At 46.6% G+C, this 25,906-nt stretch overlaps 2 protein-coding genes across 8 annotated transcripts in view; both read left to right on the top strand.

Annotated features, from left to right (window-relative positions):
- Positions 1–14,179, top strand: part of LOC120498235 (phospholipid-transporting ATPase ID-like) — a 75,134-nt gene extending 60,955 nt beyond the window's left edge. Inside the window, exons 22-28 of the mRNA XM_039700717.1 lie at positions 1,356–1,539; positions 3,088–3,311; positions 4,661–4,744; positions 5,747–5,992; positions 7,294–7,432; positions 9,300–9,430; positions 11,397–14,179. Coding sequence (XP_039556651.1) covers positions 1,356–1,539; positions 3,088–3,311; positions 4,661–4,744; positions 5,747–5,992; positions 7,294–7,432; positions 9,300–9,430; positions 11,397–11,618 — 1,230 coding nt within the window. The 3' untranslated portion in view covers positions 11,619–14,179. The remainder of the gene's footprint in view (positions 1–1,355; positions 1,540–3,087; positions 3,312–4,660; positions 4,745–5,746; positions 5,993–7,293; positions 7,433–9,299; positions 9,431–11,396) is intronic.
- A 135-nt stretch (positions 14,180–14,314) lies between these two features.
- Positions 14,315–25,906, top strand: part of RUSC2 (RUN and SH3 domain containing 2) — a 58,571-nt gene continuing 46,979 nt past the window's right edge. For 2 of the 7 annotated variants that reach the window (XM_039700711.1, XM_039700712.1), the window contains exon 1: positions 21,489–21,814. Coding sequence is in view for 1 of the 7 variants with exons in the window: in XM_039700713.1 (XP_039556647.1) it covers positions 23,289–23,363 (75 nt within the window). In the remaining 6 variants the exon portion in view is untranslated. Of the gene's footprint in view, positions 14,460–21,487; positions 21,815–23,046; positions 23,364–25,906 lie in introns of those variants that run through there. The other 5 variants (XM_039700708.1, XM_039700709.1, XM_039700715.1 and 2 more) reach the window with 5 other exon arrangements.

Genomic DNA, 25,906 nt, shown 5'->3' with positions numbered 1-25,906 from the left:
TAGACACAGTGGGTTTCACCAAGATTATGGCTTTCTCCTCCGTGGGGACCACAAGGACAGTGCAGACAAATCCAGATGTCATTTATTTATTTCTATGAGCTTGAACAATGGTGTGATACTGTCCCCCACACAGCACCTGCCCAGTGCTCTCTCCCTGCCTGTAGAGGGGTGGGAGGGCAGTGCTGGGCTATGCACACATCTGGTGTTGCCTGAAGAAAGCAGTGAACAGAAAATTGTCAGCATCCTTAACAGCATCATCATGCCACTTTATTTGTATGCAGTTGCACCAGTTGCACCATTAATATACAAAATTGCACCATTTTGCTGGTGCTGTGCAGCTAGGACATTGAGGCAAAAGCCACCTCTGACTGCACTGACCAGCAGTACTCAGGCTGAACCATGAAAAGGTCTCTTGTTGAGCAAGCTTGCTGCCATGACAGAGGAAAAAGAGGATACTGGTGACTCACAACTCTCTGTTTCAAAAAAGAATATGTGGCCTAAGGACTGTCTGCCTTTCACAGACAAGGCAGTGGGCCTGCTGTAATGGCTCTGAGGAGGAGTGAGCCTTGTAGATTCCTTCTGTACATGTCTGCTAAAAAGAGACAACAAAGAACAGAGCCATAAAGCATGATCTGAAAGAAATTTGAAAAGCTCACACTGCTCCCTCCTCCTCATGCAGAGCTGGAGGGGTGACTAGACATCCAATTATCTCAGTGCTTCTCAAATAGAAATAACATAGCTGACTGATTTAAAAGGTCAGCACTCAGATTAAAGCAGCCTTCTCCTTAGTTTTGTGTTTTGCTGTGTCATGCCCACCTGAGCTTAACTTTTTAAATGTGTTTTTTTTCTTTTTTTTTTTTTTAATTAGGCACTTAACAAATTGAAATCTTCCCTATTTATCTCCCAGGGCTTAAATAGTAATCCAAGAGGGATGAGCAGAGACTCTCTCACGTGGAGATACACAAGGTTGTCTCAGGCCCTGCAGCAGCTTCCTGCGTTTAGTGTTTGACACTTCTGCCCTCTGTCAGGTTACATCAGCCAGAGCAGGTGCTGTGCATGCCCAGCTGTGGTGCATGTCCAGCTGTGGTGCATGCCCAGCTCTGGTGCATATCCAGCTGTTGTTCACACCCAGCTGTGATGCATATCCAGCTGTGGTGCACCCGAAGTGCAACCTTGTAGGTGTAGGGTGCACAGTGTGACGTGCAGCGTGGATGCTCCCTGAGACAGGGTGGATGCATTCACCCACGTGGGTGCAAGGGCCTGGCTCAGCTGTCGTGGCCACCCTGCTGCACCCTCTCTGTCAGGGCAGGAATTGCTGTGAGCCTGCCCTGAGCGCTCCCTTTCCTCCTCTCCAGGCTTACGCGCTGGAAGGGAACCTGGAGCTGGAGCTGGTGAGAACTGCCTGCATGTGCAAAGTGGTGATCTGCTGCCGGGTGACTCCCCTGCAGAAGGCCCAGGTGGTGGAGCTGGTGAAGAAGTACAAGAAGGCCGTGACCCTGGCGATCGGAGACGGTGCCAACGATGTCAGCATGATCAAAAGTGAGTGATGGCCTACAGCCAGCATGCTGTAGCAGACTGACTCAAAGAGGTATTTGCTCTCTGAGGTAGGCTAGCAGCAGGAACACATATCCGAGTCTCTCCTGTACCACCCTCTTTGTAGAAATACGTGTCTGTGTCCCAGATTTTGGCAGATCTCCACAGAGCACTGTCACTACAGGTCAGTTGTGTCTCCTGCCTTGTGGGTCACACTGGACTCCTTCAGGAGCTAAGGTTGCACTAAGGGCCTATTTTTTTGGTTCTACCTTAGAGCAGAAAAAAATGGTTGGTCTTGATGATCTTACAGGTCTTTTCCCACATAAATGGCTCTATGATTCTATGAAAAGCCCACTTGGGCTGTGATGTCAATCAGTGTGTCTGCACGGCCACCATCACAAGGGCAATGTATATAACAAACAGTTTGGATCATAGAGGACCTGACTCAAAGCAGAAATAAAATCTTTGTGACTGTAACTATTCTGTATAATATTATGTGGGGTGCTTTTTTCATCATTTATTTGTGTCAGGACTGTTTGTTAATTATTTCCCTGGAGTTACAGATGGTAGGCTTCCAGGCCTCTCCATCCATGAGCATCATTTGATGCTGCATTACTTTGCTGAATTTATGGAAAAAAGTCCTAACTAGGTATAATTAAATTAAGATTATTCAGACAGACCTACTGCTAATATTCCTTGCGTTAATTTGCAAGAATTGATTAACTGGAGCCTCTTAATTAAGAAAGAAAAGGCTAAGTAGAGAGCTGCAAGGGAGATAAGTCAGGCAGTCAGCAAAGAAAGGAGAAAAAATTTAAAGTGTGCATAATAATTAGAAACTAATCCACTCCCCCCACAAGAGGATTGAGACTATGGGATTTTATCAGTTCAGTTCAGTGGAAATGTCTGAATCTAACCAACCTTCAGCCATTAAGATTGTATTCATTAGTTAAAGCTGTATAATTAGCTGTCACATTTAACTTATGTCCGTGTTTAATAAATGCAAGTTACTATTAAGAAAAAAAAGTGACTCTTCTATCTTACTATTTGATTGAACTAATAAAGCCCAGGAAACATAAAAAGGCTACAGTCTGCCTTTTAGCACAGTGTCTGAGGAGGTTTAAAATGGTTTGAAGATTTTGCCTGTCTGGGATGATGTTTTAAGGCTCCTGGAAGGACATGCATGCATGTTAAATAAAAGCCACACGTCAATATAAATTAAAGTTATTGTTTCATAATAGCAGCCATTATAAACAACAGTATTTGTGCTGCTGGAAAGCATTCAGAAAAGAAACATAAGCTGTCACTGAACCTATAATGTCATTCAAATAATAAAAGCCCACTTATGGGAAATGTATCACAGAGCCAAAATCATAGGGCTGCTGAAAGAATTAGTACACCAAATTTTTGTTTGTTTGTTTTAATAACTTTTCATTCTGACTTTCGATGAAGGCCTGAGGGAATTAACACGGAGTTCAGTGCTGGATAGTTCGTTTGAAAAATGGGGCAGTGAAAACTCTCGGTATAATGACGTGACCAGCGACCTTCTTGTTGCAGCTGCCCACATCGGGGTCGGCATCAGCGGCCAGGAGGGGATGCAGGCGGTCCTGTCCAGCGACTTCTCCTTCGCGCAGTTCCGCTACCTGCAGCGCCTGCTCCTGGTGCACGGGCGCTGGTCCTACATCCGCATGTGCAAGTTCCTCAAGTACTTCTTCTATAAGAATTTTGCCTTCACCTTGGTGCACTTCTGGTATGGCTTCTTCTCCGGCTTCTCAGCACAGGTGGGTCCGGCTTCGGTTGTGTCAGGGACATGGAGATGGTCAGAGGGCAGCGCCTCTGCTGTGAAGACAGGCTGAGGGTGGAGGGCTGGTTAGCTGGCAGATGAGAAAGCTTCAGGGAGATCTCAGAGCACCTTACAGTACCTAAAAGTGCTACAAGAGAGCTGTAGAGGAACTTCTTAGCAGGGCCTAATGCAATATGACAAAGGGTCACGATTTCAAACTAAGCTTAGATTGATACAACAAAAGTTTTTTGCAATGAAGTTTGTAAAACACTGACAGAAGTTGCCCAGAGTGGTGATTTGATGCCCTCTTCCTAAAAAAATTCCAGGTCAGGTTAGATGGGGCTCCAAGCAACCTGACCTAGCTGAAGATGCCTGTGCTGATTTGAGGGTTGTTGGTTTAGATGAATTTTACAGCACTCTTCCAACCAAAACTGTTCTGTAAGTCTACATCTAGCATTTTCAAGTGAAGTATCTGGAAACATTTTACAAGGAAATAAACTAAGCCATTCCTCCCACCTCACTGAACAAAGATCTGTCTTCTTTAGCCACCTGGGTATAAAGCAGATTTTGCTACCTCTATAGCTGCTGCTGGAGGACTGATGCCTGGAGACAGAACATATACATTATAGAATCATATAATCATTAGGGTTGGAAAAGACCTTCAAGATCGAATCCAACCATGAACCCAACACTGCCATGTTCACCACTAAACCATGTCCCCCAGTGCCACATCCACCTGTGTTTTAAACACTGACCACCCTTTTAATGAATAATTTTTTCCTAATATCCAGTCTAAACCTTCTCTGGAATTTAGGTACATTATGAAGCACATACATCACTTGAAGGATTTTCAAAAGTATTCAAAGTGATTGCAGCCATTAGCTGATGACACAGATTAGAGTTTGGTGCAGATCTTGTAAGATCTGTGCTTGGGCTGTTAGCATATTTGTAGCAAGCAGTTTAATGAGATGCTTGTGGGCATCAGGAGCTCGCCAGAGGAACACATCCAGAGTGAAAAAACTGGTGTTGGTTCACAGCAAACCAGCCTCCAACCAAACACAGACATGGGGAGTGCAATATCCAGAGGTTGGGGGTGCAGGGTGGTACAGAGGGATCCTGCTCTGGCTACAGCCAGCAATGGGTGCTAAGCAGATTGGGCTGGCATAATATGATCCTTCTTCTGTTTAGGGATGCTGAGTTTGAGTCATCTCATCCCTTTTGTCTCAGTAACAACTCAAACCAAGGTGTTGCAGCAAGAAATTGCATATACTTTCAAATAAATTGAAAATACAGCTTTTTTCTGAATTCACTTTGTTTTTGTTTTTTTGTTTTTTTTTTTTTCCCCAGACTGTCTATGATGAGTGGTTCATTACACTTTACAATTTGGTGTACACCTCTCTCCCAGTGCTAGGAATGAGTCTCTTTGATCAGGTACTGTTTCTGTCATTACTTTGGGGATTTTATTTTTAGGGGTTTTGTGTCAGGTGTTTTGAGCTGGTTCTGTGAAGCAAAAGCAGCTGACCTTTTGGCTACATACTGTGGTAACTCCTGAAATAATAATCTGACAGAGAGAACTTAAATCACAAAAAAAGTTGTACCAGAGAGAAGGGGTATTCCCTCCTAGTCATATGATTTGGGTTTAAGCAGTCCTGTGAGGGACAGGGAGTTGAGATATATATGATTATCCTGATTTGGCCTGTAGGTTTCAGTGCGTGATGAGATTTTTGGGTTAGGCTGCTGTCTACAGCACCAGATGCCATTGCAACCCTCCCCTGGAGCAGTCATACCCCACTACCTGTGTTCCTGAAGCATGGCAACTGACTTCCTAATGACCAGACAAAACAATTAACTAACTGGATCTTTGAAACCAGATCTTGCAAGTTCAGCCTTCCTAGTGAGTTTTTCCTGTGGTAATCTCACTCAAATTTCAACCTCACTGTTACTGTTTGACAAGACAAAGGAGCAATAAAGCTGTTCCTATATGCATTTTACAAGTTAAATGAATAGGAATTGGTTACTTTCCAGTGGTTCAGTGTTCTGCTCTGGACACTTAAGGGATCCAAGTCACACAGTCTTGCCTGTGTGAGAGGTATTTTCTAACCCTTAGCTTCATCAATTCTCTGGAGAGAATTGCATGGGAATTCTCTGGAGAACAGACCATGCAGTCTGCTTTAGATGAAGAGTATATTCTTTCTTTTTTTATCAGCTGTCAAATTTTTTTTTAGCACAAGAAAGCATTATGGAAAATGCATTATGGAAAATCTGCCCAGGTGACCTTGGGATGTGCCATGCCAGTAAGCACAACAGAGTGAATTATGTGCTAGGTCTTTTCTCATGGAAATGCATGTCACAGGGACATGGCAGCCCTAACTGGGTCTGTGTATTTGCTTGGGTAGCTGCCAGCAAATCTGACTGTCTCCTCTCTGCTTCCAGGATGTGGATGATCGCTGGAGCATGCTGTTCCCTCAGCTATATGTGCCTGGCCAGCAAAACCTCTACTTTAACAAGGTGGTGTTTGTCAAGTGCATGTTGCAAGGGATCTACAGTTCCCTCATCCTCTTCTTCATCCCCTATGGGGCCATGTACAATACAATGAGGAGTGATGGGAAGGCCATTGCTGACTACCAGTCCTTTGCTCTGATGGCCCAGACCTGCTTACTGATCGTGGTGTCTGTACAGGTAAGGCATTCCAGGTAATATTTTTAGGAATTAGTTGTTGTTTCATGGTAGCAGCATCTGGAGGGCTATTGACAGCATTTTATTTGTTACTGCATTGTGCATTCTTGCAAAAAAATCTCTTGACACCAGATTAATCTCCTCAGCTCAATAGAACAGGAGATCTGTATGTTATAAAAGATCAGGGTGACAGGGAAGAAGAGTCTTTGCCTTGGGAAGATTGCAGTCATAACAGACAAATTAGTTAAGGCAGGGAATGGAGAAGGACATGTTCTAGTTTTATGGGAAGGTTTTGAAGCCCAGGATTGTCTGTCTGCCATCAGGCAGTTATTTATAGGTTCTCCATTATGGAGATGTCTCTGCAGCCTGGCCCAGTGCATGATGTATGAGTGGTGCAGCCTGAACTTGCTGGAAGAAATAGCTAAGACTTGGTGGTAGAAAATTCAGATGGTACTATCAGGATGAGAGAGATTTCTTAAAAGAAAACCAATCAATCACACTTCCCTGGATAATAGTTCCTGCTGTCAAAAGTCTTTGCAGGCTTGTTCTAACTTTCAATCTACATTAGAGCTAAGGAGTGGGGAAATAAAGCCTGACTTGTTTGAACTTGCTGTGTTCAGCTCTGGGGCCCAAAGCATAAGGATGAGGGCCTGTTGGAGCAGAGAAGGTCCATGAAGTTGATCAGAGGGCTGGAGCACCTCTGCTAAGGAGGCTGAGGGCACTGGGATTGCTTAGTCTGGAGAAGAGGAGGCTGCAGGGAGACCTCATTGCAGCTTTGCAGTACTTACCAGGGGCCACAGGACAGCTGGGGAGGGACTTTAGACATGGGCATGTAGTAACAGAAGAAGAGTTACTGGCTTTGAAATGAGAGTGGGATTAGGTTAGATACTAGGAACAAATTCTGCCCTGTGAGGATGCTGAGGTACAGGCACATGTTGCCCTGAGAAGCTGTGGATGCCCCAACCCTGGAAGTGTTCAAGGTTGGGATGGATGGGGCTCTGAGCAACCTGGTCTAGTGGAAGGTGTCTCTGCCTAAGGCAGTGGGATTGGAACAGGATGGTCTTTAAAGTCCTTAATATCCTGTCTCCAGGACTGGCCACTACTGAATGCTTGAGAAGAGGGAACAACAGGATAAATGTAGTAACCTTCCCTTGAATGGTTTCCCAGAATCTTATGATTTGTGACTTGGTATTTCTTGAGGCTTGAATGAATAGCATTCTCAGGGGGAGATGTACAAAGCAGAGGACAAGCTGTGTTCAGCACAGGAAGGCACTGACAATACCTGCCTTGCTCTTTTCTTTCAGATTGGTTTGGACACCTCTTACTGGACAGTTGTCAACCAGTTCTTCATCTGGGGCAGCCTGTCTGTTTATTTTGCTATCACCTTCACCATGTACAGTGATGGCATGTACCTGATCTTCACAGCCTCCTTTCCCTTCATTGGTAAGCCTTGGGACAAATCTGGATTGCGCTCAGAATGGACATACTGCAGGGCTAAGTTTCCAAGTATTTCTAGGTATATTTCAGGATATATTGGTTGCCTTTTCTTCAAGAAATGCCAGGATATTTCTGACAGTTGCTAGGATTTATTTTGAATCCCACTCATTCAGGTGAATGTGTGTCATGTTTTCTTCCTTGTGTAAGATTCCCATGCAGTCATGGGAATGGTCCTTTAAATAAACCTAATGGAGTGCTTTCTGCTGCTCTTCTATATTTGGGTTCCAGATATCCAATTTTTACAGCTGTCTAGGAGCATCTTATTTGTAGATGTGTAATCTTTGTAAATAAGTTAACATTTTGGCATAGGAAGGCATAGAAGTACAACATCCAGTCAGACATGAGAAAAATGCCATGTGGTTATGGTGAGCCTTCTGCCAGGTGAAATGGCAAATTCCCCAACAACAAAACATACCAATGGTAACTTTGTAGTTATTTTACGTAACAGATTTCTGAAGACATGCAAAAAATGAAAGATAAAAAAATACTCCATCTCCTGAGACTTTGACCAGGAAGAACATGTACTTACATGAAAGCAAAGTAATTCAGATGTTTTTAATAGCTCTGTGCATCCACAGCCAATATAGATACAACATTGTTATGAGTCTCTAATTATGAAATCCCAACACTTTTTATTTCAAGTCTCAGTTTTTTGTATTAATCAATGCCTTCATTTTTTACTGACTTTTTCGGTAAAAACTTATTTTGTCTATCTTCACTGCAATATCAAGGGGCTTAACCAACTTAGAAATATCTGAGATGCAGGTTAGTTATTGCAAGATATTTTTCAAGCAGATGATCACATCCACTTTGAGATGGCTTTAAGAATCAGAAATGCTGAGTGAGAGAAGTCAGAATGTCTGTTCAGTTTCCCAGGACAGGTGGACAGTTGGACTGGATGATCTTGAAGGTCTCTTCCCATCTTGAGGATTCTGTGATGATCCTAACTCACTTGCCAGGGGTATCTCATCTGCTGCTCTGTTATTACTACATTGGTCATAGGAGACATAATGCTGAGGGCTATTTAATGAGGTCCCAGTTTGAAATAATTTTTAAGGAAAGTATTTCTAGTCTGGACTAAGACAACTTGTTTACTTAAATTTCAGTGAAGTTGTATTACAGCAGAATTTGGCCAACTGCAAAGAAAATATTCAGCAAATATACTGCCAACACCAGCATCATTAAGCCCTGTAATGAGGGTTTTGCAGACTGTTTGTTCTATTTTACATTCCCTCAGTTTTGTAAAAGCCAGAAGTGAGCACTTTGGTTTCAAAGGAGCTGTCAGTGATATGCCACCATGTGGCAGTGGTGCTGCCAATACTCCCATTATGCTACATTGTCTGTGCAGATCCCCAGAGCAACACATGCTCCTCTCACAAAGGGTTGTGATTCCCATCAGCTGCTGGGCAGAGCCAGTATTCCATATCCTTTAGGAAATGGTGTTGGGAAGCAAGAAAGGATTATTCCTCCTTTTGCACTGGAGTCCTGGGCTGCTGTGTAACATCTCCTGAATGTTTATATCAATCCTTTGCTGTGATTTGACTCTCCACAGAGAGAAAAGGCTCACTCTGACACCCTTGTCCACCTGGGATGTTGCTGCAATCATGATGTTGCATTTTTCATTGCTCATCTCAGAAGTGACACTGGCTTTGCAGTTCTCTCTACAGCCAGTTGATTTCACTGTTTGAGACGATGTCTGCCTTGTATTTTGGTCTGTTTGCCAGGTGCTCTGAAATCACAGAGAGCAACAGGGAGCAATACTGGTGGGAGGTGCTGCTTTTACAGTTTTAATCATGTAATCATTGTTTTCCAGGTACGGCTCGTAACACCCTCAGCCAACCCAACGTGTGGCTGGCCATCTTCCTCAGCATCACCCTCTGCGTGCTGCCAGTGGTTGGCTTTCGATTCCTCAAGGCTCAGTTAAAGCCAACTCCCAGTGACAAAGTAAGGAGATACCTCATTAAACCAGAAATCCTGCTTACCATGGGCTAGGCTCACCGTGGAGCCACATTGCACGGGCTTGGGGTGTGTGTCCATGTCTGTGCAACTGCTGCCGTCCGTCTGTCCCTGACTCCCCAGAGAAGGAGGATTGAATTTGGGGTTTGGCACTGTTCAAACCATCTGCAGCCGGGACCAAGGCTGAGATTATTTAGATGTGGATTAGACTGCTCTGAGGCAGGAAAGCTGCACTATTTTTAGGTGCAGGGTTTAAGCGCTGTGGCTCAGTGGCAAAGGAGTGGCATGTTCCTCCTGCCCTGACGCTGTGCAGTTTTTAGCCTGGCAGACCACAGGCTTTCAGCCTCTACTGGGGAATATATGTTTGCTGGGGATTTTAAAATTTATTTCAGAATTTACTTTTTGTAGCCAGTGGCTATATGCCCCCTCTGAAACCAGTTTCCCTCCATCCCCGGGAATGTGAAGATGAGGGCACCAGGGCAAGGAGAGGCAGGGAGTGATGGAGTGGAGTGGGAATGCACTTTTCACTGCAGCCAAGGGACCCCTCAAGAACATCAGCGCACTCCGAGCTCCCCGGGCTCGCTTCCAAACAGGAGCATTTGCTGAATGCTACTGCCACCTCGTGCTTCCTTCCTCTCCCTGCGCCGAGCTGCTGAGAATCGGGGTCAGAGCACAGCCCCAGGGGAAGGCACCGCAGTTGACGCCTTCCCTGGTCATCCTCGGGATGTCTGTGGAGTTCCACACCTTCTCTGTTACTGTAGGAGAACATGTTAGGGGAATTCTCAGCCTCTCAGAGAGGGTAGGTGGGTGCTAGAGAAGACTGCTGGGTAGAGAGGTCCTTGGGACACACTTGGAGGCAGCTGGGATTAGGAGAACATGTTAGGGGAATTCTCAGCCCTTACAGAGAGGGTAGGGAGGTCCTTGGGACACAGTTCAAGGCAATTGGGGGTGTAAAAATGGGCTGAGTTTACCCCAGCTGAGCAGAAGTCAAACACAGCTGTCATCCAGAATCCCAGCCTCTCACTGCTGATTGTCCCTCTCCCTCCCTCTCTAGCACAAAATTCCTTCTCTGCCTCCTCTTGTAAGTGAATGGTCACAGGAGAGGAGTGGGTTTCCAGCTCTATAGAGTCCCCCAGCTGGCCTGATGTTCAGAGAGGCCCAGCACCTGCCACTGCCATTGTGCCAAGCAAGAGTCACAGGAGTCTGGCAGCTGGGGGTTCTGTTGAGCATTAGACCTTCTGAACAGGTTCTTGGTAGACAAACTCAGTAGCCACCTGGGAGCAGAAAGCCCACTACGTGCAAATAAAGTGCAGTATTTATTTCCCATCTGCCAAGGAATACAGGAATCTCTCTATCATCCCTGTAAGCATTCAAGACAAGGTTGCATGGGGTGTTGATATACCTGATGTAGTGGCAGTGGGCTTGGAATGAGATTTTCCTCAAGGTCCTTCCAAGCCACTCTATGATTCTATAACATTATTTGTTATATGTATTATATATATTGTTAACATATATATTGTTATATATATGTTAACATCTATGACATTAATCATTATAATCATAAGAAGATTTTATGTACCAGAAACTCCCTTTAGTAGTCTGTTTTCTATATTAAATATGCCAATTCTTAAATGTTTCTTTATTTATTTTCTGGAATTTTGACTTGTTGGGATTACTTTCCCATTTTGGGTGATTTGACTGAAAGTCCTACAGTCGTACCCAAGCCATGGCATTGCAGAGAAGTGAGGAATACTTGGAAAATGGAAATCATTCCCTCCCATAATTTACAGATGACGTGGCCATTAACACCTTTAAGAATAGAATAAAGATGCCCTTTCCTCGTTTTTTCTTTGGATCCCTGCTTTTGTCTCCCTTTCTCTGCTCCTCTCCCACTGTGCTTGTGAATAAGGATGAATAACCTTCCACTTTTTCCGCCTCCTTTTGTGATTCCCAGGTGCTGCTGAAGATCAAGGAGGCCAAGAAGCGGCCCCCTCCACCCTCTCCCAAGCGCCGCCTGCGCCGGACCAGCACCCGCCGCTCTGGCTACGCCTTCTCTCACCAGCACGGCTTCGGAGCCCTCATCATGTCTGGCAGGAACATGCGGCCAAAATCGCCTTTTGCCACAACGGGAACATTTTCACCCAACAGTGACAAATATAAACACAAAGGATTGTAACAAAGGAAAAAAAAAAACAGGAGAAAAAAGACACACACACACCCGTTTCCCCTCTGTTCCCCTGAAAAATTAACAAAGCAAACCAAAGTAAAGGGCTGTCAGGAGAATAGGCTGTGCTGCCTGCAGGGCACCGAGCCAGTGGCTGCCCAGAGCTCTGCCCTGTGAGCTGCCAAATCAAGGACTTGGGGCTTTCCTTTCACCCACATGCACCCTCTGATTCTAGTTTCTTCTCCAGAGGTGTGTGCTGCTGCTGGGGAAGGCAGGCAGGGTGAGTTGGAGCATGGAGTTGCATGGTATCCCCGAGGCCTCCCTGGCACAAGAGAGAACGTGCTGTGGGAGGCATCTCTGCTCCTGAGATTGTTCATAATGCTATTTTTTTTTTCCCCTCTAACTATATACCTCAGAGCAAGGAGAATTTCAGTCTGAGGAAAAGGTTGAATTGGCAATGTCTTTCTCAGTCATGTGCCTTCATTTTTCTTCATTAATCCACTCTGGGCCGTATTACTGGGGTGACAATATTGACCCCAGGTGTGCCTTAGGTCCAGCCACACAACCCACAAATCCACGACCTTTGTAACATGTGTGACTTTGTAGCCTTTTGACTGTGATCCACTTTCTCAAGAGTTGGCCAGTACCCAAACACCACCCTCTTCCCACATCTGCCATCAGAAAGTGCTGCAAGCTCAGAGAAACCCTTAGTAGGTCAAGGGACCAGGAGCTGACAGTCATCAGCCTGCCCTGATTTATCTGGGTTGCAAATCTGCTCTTGTAAAGGATTATTGTCCTTAGAAGCCTCTGAAGTTTTGTAACTGGGCACCAGCCATTTCATTTTGACTTAAAATAAAAAAGGCGCTCAGGCTTCCTTATGGCTCAAACCATGAAATCTGGCCCCTGAGAAGGCTCTACATGGTTAGGGCTCACCTGAGCTGCCAGCACGAGGCATCTGCCCCCTTAACAGAACGAGGTGTGTGCACATCTGGCTTGGTGGTGATCACACCAGAATTATTTTAGCCAGAAAAGCTATTTCATGGCCAGAAGCTGAAACAGCCTTTGTTCCACTGGTGCTGGGGTTCAGTGTAAGGGATGAAGCATGGCCTGGTGGCATCCTCACCCTCCCTGATGAGCAGAGTGGCCACAATTCAGAGCAGCTTAGTGAGGCCTCAGGAGCCTCTGCAGTGTTTCTCTCTACTGGCTCAAATTTTACTTGGAAGCAGGTTATCTATCAAACATGGTTAGTAGAGAGCTGAAAATCCTGCCAGTCTGACTGCCAGCAGAGGGACCTAAAATGCACAGACGCAGCTAAAGATATGGTGATCTTGAGAGACTGGGATTTGCTTGCTGTTTTGTCACACCAACTCCATAATCAGCAGGGTTACTGGGTGGAAGGCCAGCGTGGCAGCATGAGAGTCTGTCCTGCCAGCACTGCTGAGCTGTCTAAATGCAGCTTTTTTTGTGCAGAGGACTAAGCCTCTGGCTGTTGTTACGGGGGTGGGGTTTTTTGTTTGTTTTCGGGTTTTTTTTGTTGAGGTTGGGGTTTTTTTTCAGCTCCATTATACAAATTTAGACTCTTTCCTTAATTTGAATTGGATATTTTTGTGCAGTGACCAGTTGATATTTATGAGACTCTGCCATGAGTCTCTGAGCTGTCAGGAGGCAGTGTATGATGGCAAGAGGCCAGCCATGTCCCCATTTCATGGAACACCCTGCTGCCTGTGGTCCCAGTTTCAGCAGTTACTGTTATTAGAGATTTTTAAGCTCTAATAGAAGGTTTCATCTCCCAGTGTTTTAACTCAGTGCAGGAAAGAAAAAAAAGAAACAACTATACTAGTCTGTTGCACCTGCTGCTTGGGGAGGCTTGTTGCAAACTGTGGTATTAAATTTCAGCATGGACAGTGCAAAACTGGAGCTGGGACTGGGTCCAGACTTCAGTGTCTAGGAGCTGCTTGCTAGGGAAGGAGTAAATTATGTGGTGATCTCCCCTGGAATGAGACACCTAAGTAAGGTGAGAGCCTGCACTCTGGCTGAGGAAACCACTGTGGTAGTTAATGCTTGTCACCTCCCCCTGATTTACCATTCGCTTTGCAGAGACAATCATGGCTTTCTGACGAGGATTATGTTTTTCACTGTCAGCCTGCCCGGGGTTAGGGGAAAAAGGAGAATTTGTGAGATAAGCAGACATCCCCATGATACCCAGACTGGTCTGGGGACTGAAAGCCCTGTCAAAGCTGTTCCTGGCATCTGATGCAGCAGAATATATTGCAGAGCAGCAGAGGCAGACCTTGTGCTGACAGAGCAAGGAAAATCTGACAGTGTGCCTCTCTTCTCATACGGTTTACGTGCAAAGTACTCACCTTCTGGCTAAAAGGGGATTTGAAAATGTTGGCTACAACATGTAGGGGATAATAAAGCTGTTGGTGAGCTTGCACCAGATACAATTCTTTTAGTGGTTTGACACAATCAGCATTTGAAACACATCAGCTGGCAGTGATGTCTGTCCTACATCACTCCTGATTTTGTAAAATAATTGTGTTTTTTTTTTAAATAAAAAGAGAATATTGGGATGGTAGATTCCTTGGCACTCAATTGATGTAACGAGTTTACACACAGAAGTGCACGGGGGGGGGACGGTCTGTGGCACAACGGATCTGAGACCTTTTCATCCGGTATCCTGACGCGGGAAGCACACAAATTCCCAAAATTTTCCATCCTGGCTAGGATGTTTCAAGAGGAAACTCGGAGGAAACGTCAGACATCCTTACGCGGAGGAGCCGGTGGGGGCGGGCGGCGCGGAGAGCCCGCCCCGCGGAGCGGCTGCAAACAGCGGAGCGGTGCGGGAGAGCGGTAAGGGACCGTGGTAGGGCGGGGGGACAGTGCGGGAACTGCGGGAATTGTGCGGGAACTGCGCGGGGAGGAGCGGGGTCGCCGCTTCTCGTGTGCGCGGTGCTCAGCTTGCCTCGCCGGGGGAGGTCAAACCGCGTGTCATCGTCTGTGCGGTGTCTGAAAATTATCACTTAGTCTCTTATGAAGCTCTGGTGTTTCATAGATATGTCAAAAATTAATCCCTGAAATAGAGTTTGGATTTTGTTTTCACCATCTCCCTTTTTGCCTCCTTGTTATTCCATAATATAAACATCCAGAGTCTGAACATTGTTTTGCTGTTGTACCTATACTTGCTGCCCTGCTTGAGGGTCGAGAATGGCAATGCTGTGATGGTGTTGTGGCACTGGAACAGGAGGTCCAGAGGAGCTGTGGGTGCCTCATCCCTGGGAGTGCTCAAGGCCAGGTTGGATGGGGCTCTGAGCAGCCTGGTCTGGTGCAGGGTGTCCCTGCCCGTGGCAGGGGGATAGAACAAGGTGGTTTTTAAGATCCCTTCCAATGCAAACCATTCTGTGATTCTTTGATAACCAGTGATGACGTGTTTCCTTGTCTTACACTGCAGCAGAGAGCTTGGAACAGCTCTCTCCTGAACCCACAGGGTGACAGTGAGCAATCTCTGTCCCTAATACCATGGGGCAGCAGGTGTGTTTGGGCAGAGGCACCTCAGGGGTGTTTTCCATTGCTAACTGCAACGCCTGCATTCCAGTAGCTCTCGCTCTGCCCGTGTGCATCCACACAACTTTCTGCCCACTGACCTGTAGCCTGGAAGTCCTTACTCATGAGCAGCTCTTAGGAAATGGGAGGGCAGAGGAGCACTACATGCTTGCCCTGGGCTCTCCAGTTGGATACTCAGCAAAGTCTGTTGTATGAATGGAGACATCTCAGTAATGACCCGTGCTAATTACCAGCTGGAACAAAACCAGGAGCATAAAGGCCCTCTTGGATATCTGTGAGCACACGCACTGTATCCTCTAACCCCATGAGACCTCTGATAAAATTCATCCTAAATCCAGGTATTCCAGTTGGAAAGCTTCCTGTCCTAAGGGTTGATTTTCCTCTCTCTCTAATTTTTAACCTAAATGTGTTCACTGCATTTATTCTCTTGTTGTCATGCCAGCTTTATACTTTTGCTTCAGCACTTTTGTTTGTCTCTTGTGATATATTTAGACAGCAATCCTATCCGCTCTCTGCCTACATTTGCCTAGGCTAAACAAGCCAGGCTCTTAAGTTTCTTCTTGTTTGATAGGGTTTTTGTTTCCCTCAGGCCCTTTCTGCACCTGTTCATTTGAGTTTATAATTTTTAAATGTGGGTGACAAGAATTTTTTTTGCATGATGCTTCTTTTATCAGTGCCTATACAATAGCTCTGGTATTTCACTGCCTCGCCTAGCCAGGACTGTGTTTGCTTTTCTTGCAGCCTCATCATCTCTGTGTTCTTTAACACAGTTTTAGTGGTTATTTTTCTTAATTTTCTTATGAATATGCACAATTGTTAGCTAAATTAGGTTAGCTACATAAATACCTCTTCTCTCATGCCTGACAACATGGGGAGGAGCTGAAGTCATCACAGGATAAGTCTGCGCATGCTGATGATTTAAACTGGTGCCTTGTCCTCAGGGCCAAGCTTTTTCCATGAGGGCTGGCAAGGACATTCTGCTACATCTGCTGATGTGTTGGCTGATGTAAATGTGCTGGAGTGAGGGAGCTGCCATTTCTCAATAAGCAATAAGCGTGGGGCTGAGTTCCCAGCCACAGCTCCCAGACAGCCCTGTCCCTGTCCCTGTGATAAAGGTCTGTGTTACTGCAGGGCTGGATGTGATGAAGGGCTCAGAAGAAGGGTGCAGAGCCCTGCAGCCTGGGCTTGACCTCTGAGTGCTTTTGGCCCTATCTGCAGCACAGCTACTCTTCAGTTTTTTCCAAAGCTGGTCTTCTGCTGCCCTGCATTTAGAAGTAGAGAGTATTTCTCTTCTTGGCGCTGTAGGGAAGCCAGCACCTCTCCCATCACTCCCAGCTTGAAGGAAAGAGGTTTCCATACCCCTGCCTCTTTCCCCAGCCTGCCTCTCCTCTCCAGCTGGGTGGAGCTGACTGTACAGAGCTGTCAGCTTCTGCTTTTCTACACAACACTGAGCCCTCTGCTAGACTTTTCAGCTATAAATGGATCTCGACTTTTCCAACCCCCACTCTCAACACCAGGAGATGTTGTGAGATGTCGGAGCTGGGCCAGGCTTCCTCTGAATTAGGAAAACATATGACCCAACTGCTGGCTTTTTGTAGGTTCTCCGTGAGCATCGTGCCTGGCTGTGGGGGAGCTGTGTGTGTCCTGGTGAGGGCTGTGCTGCTGAATTCCTTGTGTGCAGTGCGAGAGCAGCTGTTCTCAGACCTGAGTGCCAGGCCTGCAGGTGCCATCACCAGCCCCACATCACATCACATCACCCCACAAACACAGCAGGGTCTGATCTGAGCAGTGTGTCTCCAGGGAAGGCCGATGTTTTTGTTACTGGCTGCATCCTGCCTCCACATCCAAATCAGGCACTTCATAGAAGAGGCCTGGCTTTTGCACATAATGAGCAATCCTGTTTGCCTCCCTTAACTTTGGCATTTATGGCAGGGATCCTGAGATCTTTTAAGCTTTATTGCATTTTGGCTCCTCGGAGAGGCAGGGAGCATCAATATTTCCTCGTTCACCAGGGAGCTGGGGCCTCAAGTATGCACAGCAAGGTGACTCAGGGAGTCAGTAGCTGCCCTGGATTTTAAACTGAAGGCTTTTGTGTCATCAAGTGCTAACCTCCATCAGCCCTGCGGGCATCCAGGCCATTCATTCCATGAAGAGTACAGGTCTGTATTTAGAAAACTAATTTGTACTCTCATGTTGAAAAATTGCAGTCTGAAAGTCTCCTAGTTAGTGTGCTTTGTAGAAGCTGCTGGGCAAGGTTCCAGTCTGGTGACCTTTTGCTGGCAGCAGTGGGTTTGCATCATTTTGTCTTAGACAGCAACACCTAGAGCAGCTGCTTCAGAGGCTTCCTTACCTCCTGGCAGTCATCCCTCAAAAACCTTCAGGCTGTGGATAAGGGATCATAGACTATTCAGAAGGTGCAAGCCTGGTTTGTGGCTGTGCAGTAGTCTCTCTGCAGTTCTGCTTCTGTTTCAGTTTTTGCTGTGGCAGCAGATGCTGTCTGACACATTTTCCTGCGCAAGATGCCTCGTATCCTGCATTTTCCTTACTCAGTGGCTTCATTGTGTTACCTTTTGGATGGATCAATGCATCTGTTGACAGGGCAGTATTCAATGGACAATGTCCAGGAATTTTTTTTTTTTTTTAATGTGAGCTGGAGAACGTGATGTCCCAAACCATAATATTGCATAGGGCTTATGATTTATTAAAACCTCATTTGTGTCTCCCTTCTGGGACTGTGAGCAGTATTTTGTACAAAACAGATGAGGGATAGATTAAGTGCTCCGTCACCCTTTTCCACTCCATCCCTGGACTTTGAGCTCTGGGAATATATAAAATGACATTACTGTATGTAGTTGTAGCTGCCTGATGCTCTTTCTTGTGGTAACCTCTGCTGCAGCTGGGCCAGGCATCAGAACCTGCTGGTTTGCCAGCTCAACTTGGAGTGCTTCACGTTAAACCTTGCAGTGTCCCTCCCAGATGTACAGGGAGGCTGGCTACCCCCAGATTGTTTTTTTCTTACATAATCTGCCTTCCACTGAATACTTAATTCCTAGTTCTTCACCAAAGCCCTGGACTCATAGCAGGGTGTTTAATGAGGTTTGCTGGCTCTAGGTCTCTGTTCTTCTGATTCTGGAACATGAAGCCTGATTGAGGTTTTGCTGCTGATACCTGCTGCTCACCTGAAGCCAATAGTTTTTCCATGTGAGAAACAGCTACTCACTTTTCATAAATTTAGGAAGGTTTATTAAATCTTATCAAAAATACAACAGAAGACCGAATAGAGAAAATATTACAGTACTGGGAGCAAAGGATTTTCCCCACCATGTGCTTATCCACATAATGGAAGTTTCGCCTTTTAACCCTTTTGCCCCTCCCAAAGTTCTGTCCATCGACTCCTTTGCTGTCCAGTGGTGGAGTTTACTTCCTCAAATCCTGGTTGGAGATCCATGGTGACAAGCCAGCCCTCCCAAATCCTTGCTGTCCCTTGATAACAATGCAAGGGGGTAAAACATAACTATAAATCTATAAAACTTTCCTTAACCTATATACATGATATTTGTCTGTTAATTGTGAGAGTCAGTCATTGCATTACTCATCTATCACACTCTGTCTCCTCATTTTTGTGTGTGTTTGCCTGGACTGGAAATTATGGTTTCCACAGTTCACATCTCTGTGCCTGGGGTGAGTGTTTGGTGAGCATATTTGTAGTCTTTAAGCATTGATGTGGACTCTGCACTTCCACCTCAGTCCTCAGTGGAGCCATAGATGAGCTTATTCTCAGCCACCCAACACTGCAGGCTCTTTTAGGGATCCTTGGCTGAATGATGATGGCACTGAATCATATTTTCAATTAAAGCTTTATTTTCTTAACAGGTTCCTGGTAGCCAGGAAACATAGAGTGGTTTGGGTTGGAAGGAGCCTATAAGGTTATGTAGCATTCCTGGTCACTGTGCTTGGAGCACTCCTTGTCAAAAAGTGCTGTGCTTTGCAGGGCATCAAAGCTCTGGTACATGCAGTGCCTTGTCCCACAGGGATCCTGTACAACACATCTAGCTGTGGTTTGGAAGACATAGTGAAGATTTTCTAGTGATTCTAAGTTGGTCAGGGTGGTTTGTTTGAAAACTTATTGAGGAATTACAGGAGCATCTTGCAGAACTATTAGTATGGTAAAACAGCAAATGGGAGGTCCTGCTGATAAATGACACATTTGGTGATCTGGAAGCAGTTTCTCACTGCCCACAAGAAGCTGTTTGGAGTCACTGTGGATTGTTATCTGAGCACATCAGCTAAATGTTCAGCTGTAGCCAAAAAAACACTGGAAACAAAATTTGCTGGTATATGTTCATGTATACTAGATACACATGTTGTGCCTGCATCTGGGTATCACATACCAGCTGGTCACCCTCTTTCAGAAAGAGTAATGTAGACCTGGAAATGATACAGAAAAGTGGAATAGGGATGATTGCAGATAGCTTCTGTAGGAAGAGAGACTAAAGAAGCAAAAGTAGATGATACTGGGAAAGAGCAAACGTCTGTAATACAGTATTCAGCAGGGAAAAGTTGAGCAAAGACTGACCTTAATAAACTTTGCTATTTCTCACAGCACAGAGGAAGTGCATCCAGCAAAATAATTTATTAGACAGGAGGCTGAGGAAGTCCTTTTTCAACACAGCTGATTTGTAGAACGTGTTGCTACGAGATGGCATGAAGACTGAAAATACACACAGATTCCAAAAGGAACCAGACACCTCAATGGCAGAGATGGGTTTCAGAATCTCTGAAACGTGATGGTCAGTGTGTGACCTCCAGCTCTAGGAGTTCCTGATTGTTGCAGGCTGGAAGAATGTGTCCTTAGGGGAGATCACTCTGCACTCAGTGAAATCACTCTGTGATTTTTATGTGCCAGAGCCACACTGTCAGGGATAGGGCACTAGACCAGAAGAATCTGTGGTGTAACCCTCTCAGGTGGTTCTGGTTACCAGGGCGTGCTGGAACAGTGGGCTGAAAATGAACTGATTTGGTTTTGAGCACTTCTGCTCTCACAACTCTCCTGCGGGAGTCACGCACAACCCACCACAGATTTTCTTATCGCTTTTATTAGCAAATCTGGATGGATTGTCAGAGAAGAGGACCATGCAGGCACGGCCCATTGGCTGGCTCGGCTGCCAGGCACTGCTGTGGTTGTTGCAGGGCGTGCCAGCCCAGTGAGCACAGCCCTGCCAGGCAGGTGACATGCTTGGCATTAGCTGTCCAGTCCTATCTTTTTTCCCTCTTGGCTTATGATTAAGATATGGTTTGTGCCCTGATGGAGCAAAGTCTGGATTCTTAGAGCCTGTTATGGAGCAAAGTCTGGATTCTTAGAGTGTCTTATTCACATAACTGTGGGTGGTGTTGTTATCCATCCAAATGTCTTGTCCTACGGAAAGGGGAAAGAACAGGCTATTGGAAATTCAATTGTGAATTCCTTTATCCTTTCCAAGTCTTATGTTGCAATTTCCTTCACAGTCTAAATAGCAAAATGTCTCCAGTCTCTCTCCACAGACAGCTGTAGAAGTTTGGAACTGTAAAGCCTTGAAAAATCTATTTGCTGGTAATGAAGTACTCATTTTTTGAAGCAATAACAGAAGCCACTCTTACTTGCTGCTCATCCTGTTGAAAACTTCCCAAATCAATATTTCTGGCGTTTTGGTTTGTTTGGTTGATTTTTTTTGTTTGTTTTTTTTGGGTGGTTTGTTGGTTGGTTTTGTTTGGGTTTTTTTTTTTTTTTTTGGTTTGGTTTGTTTTTTTGGTGGAAGCTGGCTGAGGCTGGAGCAAAAGCAAAAAGCAGTAATGAACATACTATATTTTGTCTGCCATTCAGTTTGCTGCAAGAGGATTCTTCACTGGTTAAATCTGATCATTGTATCACAGTGAGATTTTGGGAACACTGGACTCAGAATCCAGTCATAATTTTACTTCTGCCTTGTTTCTTGAGCTCATAAACATTAGAATGTTTGTGCCTCTTTCTGAAGTACGGACAGAGTTTTAAAGCCAATTCCCTGTTCCCTACGGAGAAGAAAAAAAGTCTCCTGGCAGCCTCAAGCTGTTTTTAAACGAGACAAATGCCCATGGTGCCTGTCTGCCAGAGCCCCCAGCCCCTACACCGAGTCCCCTTTTAGCACACTGCTCCATGCAGCTATATCTGGCTCCAGTTCTTTGTTCGGGGAACGTGACCTCATCGTTGTTTTGGTATTTCCAGTGATTCAGCCTGGTCCGGGGCAGGGAGGAGTCATTCCTGGTGCTGGCTGACAGGGTGTTTGTGCGTTTCTGGAATTCCAGAGCAGTGCAGCCTCAGCCCTTCCGCTGCTTTGACAGCTCGGCTAGGCTGGGCTGGTGCACTGCATTCCTGCCTGGCAAATGGCCTGGGCGCAGCTGGTAGAGGGATTGATGCTCCTGCTTTTGGGGGTAATGGGGATCCCTGTCTTCGCAGGGTACCTGCTGTGGTGAGGGTGAAGAAAGCTGCAAGCAGTGGGTTGTGTGTTGAGGGAAGCCACAAGGAATCTCTGCTGTATGAGTGGGAAGAGAGTCCCACAGAATGCTCATTCCTGTTCACGGGCTCCAACATCCCATGACGAAGTTAACTTTGTGGCATCCACAGCAGCTTGGTAAGTGTTATGGTCCTTGTTTTTCAAGGGGGGAGACTGAGGCACCGAGCAGAGAAGTGGTCTTCTTGAGGTTTTACACTGCTTAGCTGGAGATCCCCCTCATCCTTACAGACCGTGGTTGCTCGAGAACTACAGGAACTCCTTGCTCTTCATTGCCAGTTTCACCCAGAGGTCACTGGTGTGAGCTGTGTGTCTGCCTGGCACAGGGCTTATAGGCAGTGCCTGCTGCCCAGAGGTCACTGGTGTGAGCTGTGTGTCTGCCTGGCACAGGGCTTATAGGCAGTGCCATACTGCTAGGCTATGAAATGTCCTGAAACAGCTCCTTCCCAGCTTCTCCCTAAGATCTTCCAAGGCTTGTTTAACAGGCTGTGCATGAAACCTGTGAATCTCTCCTCTGCTGCTGATTCTAGTTGAAGGCACAGTGGAGAAGAAGACCCTGAACCCTTTGACACCTTGCTTCTTAACCATGAGATGAGCTCAGCTGGTTAGAGCATGGTGCTTATAATGCCACGGTTGTGGGTTTGGCCCCTGAATGGGACATTCACTTAAGGGTTGGACTTGATGGTCCTTGTGGGTGCCTTCTAATTCAGAATAGTCTGTGATGCCAACCTAGTCCCTATTCCCCATGTTCCATATTTGCTGTAAATCCAGCTGCAGTACAGCTTGTAAATTACCCTGAGACGGCGGGGAAAGAAGAATCCTGGCAGGAGATACCAAAGACATGAAACTGGGGAGAGGCGGGTGAGTGTCTAAGATGTGGAGACCAGGAGCCTAGAGAGAGGGCCTGGACAACAGGAGAGGGTCTGAGCAGGTGAGTGGAGCAGTGCTCCATCAGCCTTTCTCCCCGGCAGGGTGGGCTGCTGTGGCACTCTGCACCAGGGAAGGCTGGGGTGCAGGATGGGAAGTTGGATCGGTGTGCATTACTGCTAGCACGTACTGCATGTGGAGGTTAGGATCTGGTGGAGAATGTGGAGCTGGGGAGGTCTCCCCTCGCTGGTGGGCACTTCACTCCGTGCTTCCCCTGCTCCCACCCCGTGTCCGAGCAGGCAGGCAGTGGATCCATCCCGCACAGCCCTGCCGCGCTCTCCCCGCTCCCTGCTGTAAATGGCTCTCTGTAACACGAGCTGCATTGCTGCCATAGCCCTCTCCTGTGCGCATCTGTATTTACGCTGGGGCTTCCATGAGCAGTCTGGCCCTCGCTGCTCGCTCCTGCCCACACGCTGCCCGAGCAGAGCCTGGCACCGCTGTGCTGGCCAGGCTGCGGGGCAGGTGGCTGGCAGCAGCAGCAATTCCTCAGCCAGCTCCCGTCTGCAAGAAGTGCCTTGTCATCCTGCCTGCTGCCCGCCGTCCTGCATCCTCGGGGAGCGGGGACTCCCGCAGCACGGCCCGCTGATCCCGGAGCCGGCACGGGCACAAGCTGGTTTTGCTTTGGATTATCGCTGGCTCTGCACGCTGTGTTCCTCCTGTGGCTCTCATGCCGGTGCTGCTGCACTCGGCTTCCAGCTGCGGTGAGCTGAGCCCGCGTCCTGGGGTGGTTGTATCTGGCAAGGTAGGAGCTGATCCCTTCTGTTTGTTCTGCTAGAAGTAATGTGACCATTAATGACCAAATAATGTGACCAGTCCTGCCCTGACAGCATGTGTCAATTAGTGGGTTTATTTTGCATTGTTCTGTAGCTCTGATAGACAGCCAGTATGCTGCTCTGGCTGTAGCCTCTCTTGCAGGGAAAGGAGATATATATATACTTTTTTAAAATCTACATACTGGAAAAATAAAACTTTTCTGCTTCAAGATGGAGTCTTCTTTTCTCTGTCTTGTCTGTTCTCATGCAGCATCCCGTGCGTGTTCTTTAGGTCATGTCACCTGCTCCTCTAGGAGATGTGAGAGTGGAGAGCAGTCTGATGTGTCTTGGGAGAAAGGGGGTGGGCGGAGAAACTCACTGAAGACAAAAATCAAGGAAGTTCAATAGGCTCGGGAATGGCTTTAGAGGAGTTATTTTTAACCCAGAAAATCAGACAGGGGAAGAGTCTCTTTTCCTTGCATAGTCTCAAAAGGGTGGTTTGCTTTTGATTTTTTTTTTCCTTTAGTGCTTCAGGGCACACTGTTTTTATATGGAAAGGCCTGAAGCTGCTGCTGTCCCTAGGGATAAAGGGCAGTCAGTCTTGTTAGACTGGTGCCTTCTTTGCCGTGAACCTTGCTGACATTTAGGGCACCTGTCCCCAGCACTGCACACTTTGCTGCTCCCACATCGGGAAAAGAGGTGACAACCAAGAAACCCAGTCCCTGCTGGATTTCCCTGCAGCAGCCAAGGAGAGATAAAATAGGAAGGCATCAGCATTTTCTGTGTTTAGGCATAACTGTTCCCTTTTTAGTCCACAGCAGCTGGGATGTGCGCTCAGCCATCCATCTTCCCTGAGCCTAATGTACCTGGGCTTCCCTCCCATATGGATGAGAGTCTGTCTCCTTAGCAGGACAGACAGGGATACCAGGCCTCCTGCAGCTGATGGCTCACTTCTGAGGACTACCCCAACCAGCAAACCATGTTTTAGGGCCCTGCTCTATCCCTGTGAGGAGGATAAAGGGGTGCTCTAGCTTATCCTGCGATGCTGCCAGTGGGTGTATAAATAGTGCCCACAGTGTACTATTTTGGTGACAAGCTCTTCCCAGGATTCATCCAAAGAGTTATGTGAGCAAGTGTTAAAAATAACACCAAGCCCTGCCCAAGTGCTGGCGTCATTTCAGCCAAAGTGTTGGGAATCTTCCATAGAGAGCAGGATTGGACCCTTGGTGGGGGGCAGCAGGAGGGGGTCCAGAGCAGCTTCCCATATTTTCATCCTCTTGCTGTCCTGCTGACTACAAAGGACTGTGACCCTCAGCTTCAGCAGATGTACTGGTCACCAAGAAGGCGTGAGACTTTCACTTCTAATTAGGTTATTTGCCACTGGGCTTTCCCTGTGTGTTCTGAGTATTATCGCTAGGTCTAATGAGAGGTACAGGAAATTTAATCTAGCTTTAATCTAGCTGCTGCCAGGTCCCTGCTGGTGGCCAGAGCTTACTGCCTCATTAGAAAATCTTGGGCTGTAGAATGGGATATGGAGGCATTCTGGTTCTGGGTTAGGGTTTTCCTGAGGACTGGTAGCTGGAGATTAACTGTGGAAAGGATATTAAATGTCTGTTACATTATGGCTGTAGCTCTGGACATTCTTGGCATCCATATAAACACGAACATTATCCCAAATTTTTTCCCTTTTCATGGTGTAGTTGGTGTATATAACTGACAGCCTGACAACACAGCAGAAATATCTGGGGAGCCACGCTTCTTGAGCTGAGCAGCCAGTGCTGGGTGCACAATCCCACTGCGAACCTGGGGCTGTGGTTTGTTCCCCTCAGGCTGAGTTTTGCTTGTTGTTGGTCAGGTTCTTTGCTGGTTATGCAATTCAGCTACTGTCAAGCTGAATTGACAGTGTGTGCTGGAAAGCAGGAGACCTCAGTGGAAGGCAGCAGTCCTCCCGTAGTCCTTGTGTGTGTGAAGCCCAGAGCTCACAAAAAGGCTTCCTGAGGGGTTCGTGCTCAAAGAAGCCCTGTCTGAAGAAAGAGCTAATGCCTCTTGCAGGTGGATGATGTGACTCCACTCTGGCCTGGTCTCATATGGAATGTTGAAGCCCCTGTGAGAGTAGAGCACCCATTGCTTAATTACAGATGAAGCCTCACGCGCAGGAGAAGAGGTGAGATGTCCTCTGGATGCAAACACAGGGACAAAGCTGGGGCTCACCTGTTTGCTCTGAGTTGACAGCAGCAGTATCAAGGACAGAGATGCATCTCTTTCAGATGCTGGAATTCAGGATGATAGCACTAATCCCCCTTTATAGCTCATTGCCCCATGTTTACATCCCCAGATACATCAGTTCCAGTTTCTGCTTTGTGGAGGAAGGGCTGGGTGGTTACAGCTGGACTTGATGATCTTAGAGATCTTTTCCAGCCTCAGTAATTCTGTGGTTCTGTAGTCTTTGTGTCCTTTCAGAAGGGCTGCATTTGTTTTAAGCTGAAAGAGAAGGTAGCTGTGAAAGCAGCAGGCATGTGAAAATTGCTAAAAA

The sequence above is a fragment of the Passer montanus genome, unplaced genomic scaffold, assembly GCF_014805655.1.
Source record: "Passer montanus isolate IOZ18808 unplaced genomic scaffold, ASM1480565v1 scaffold143, whole genome shotgun sequence".
NCBI classification, from domain to species: domain Eukaryota; kingdom Metazoa; phylum Chordata; class Aves; order Passeriformes; family Passeridae; genus Passer; species Passer montanus.
This window is presented reverse-complemented; position numbering and strand designations above follow the sequence as displayed.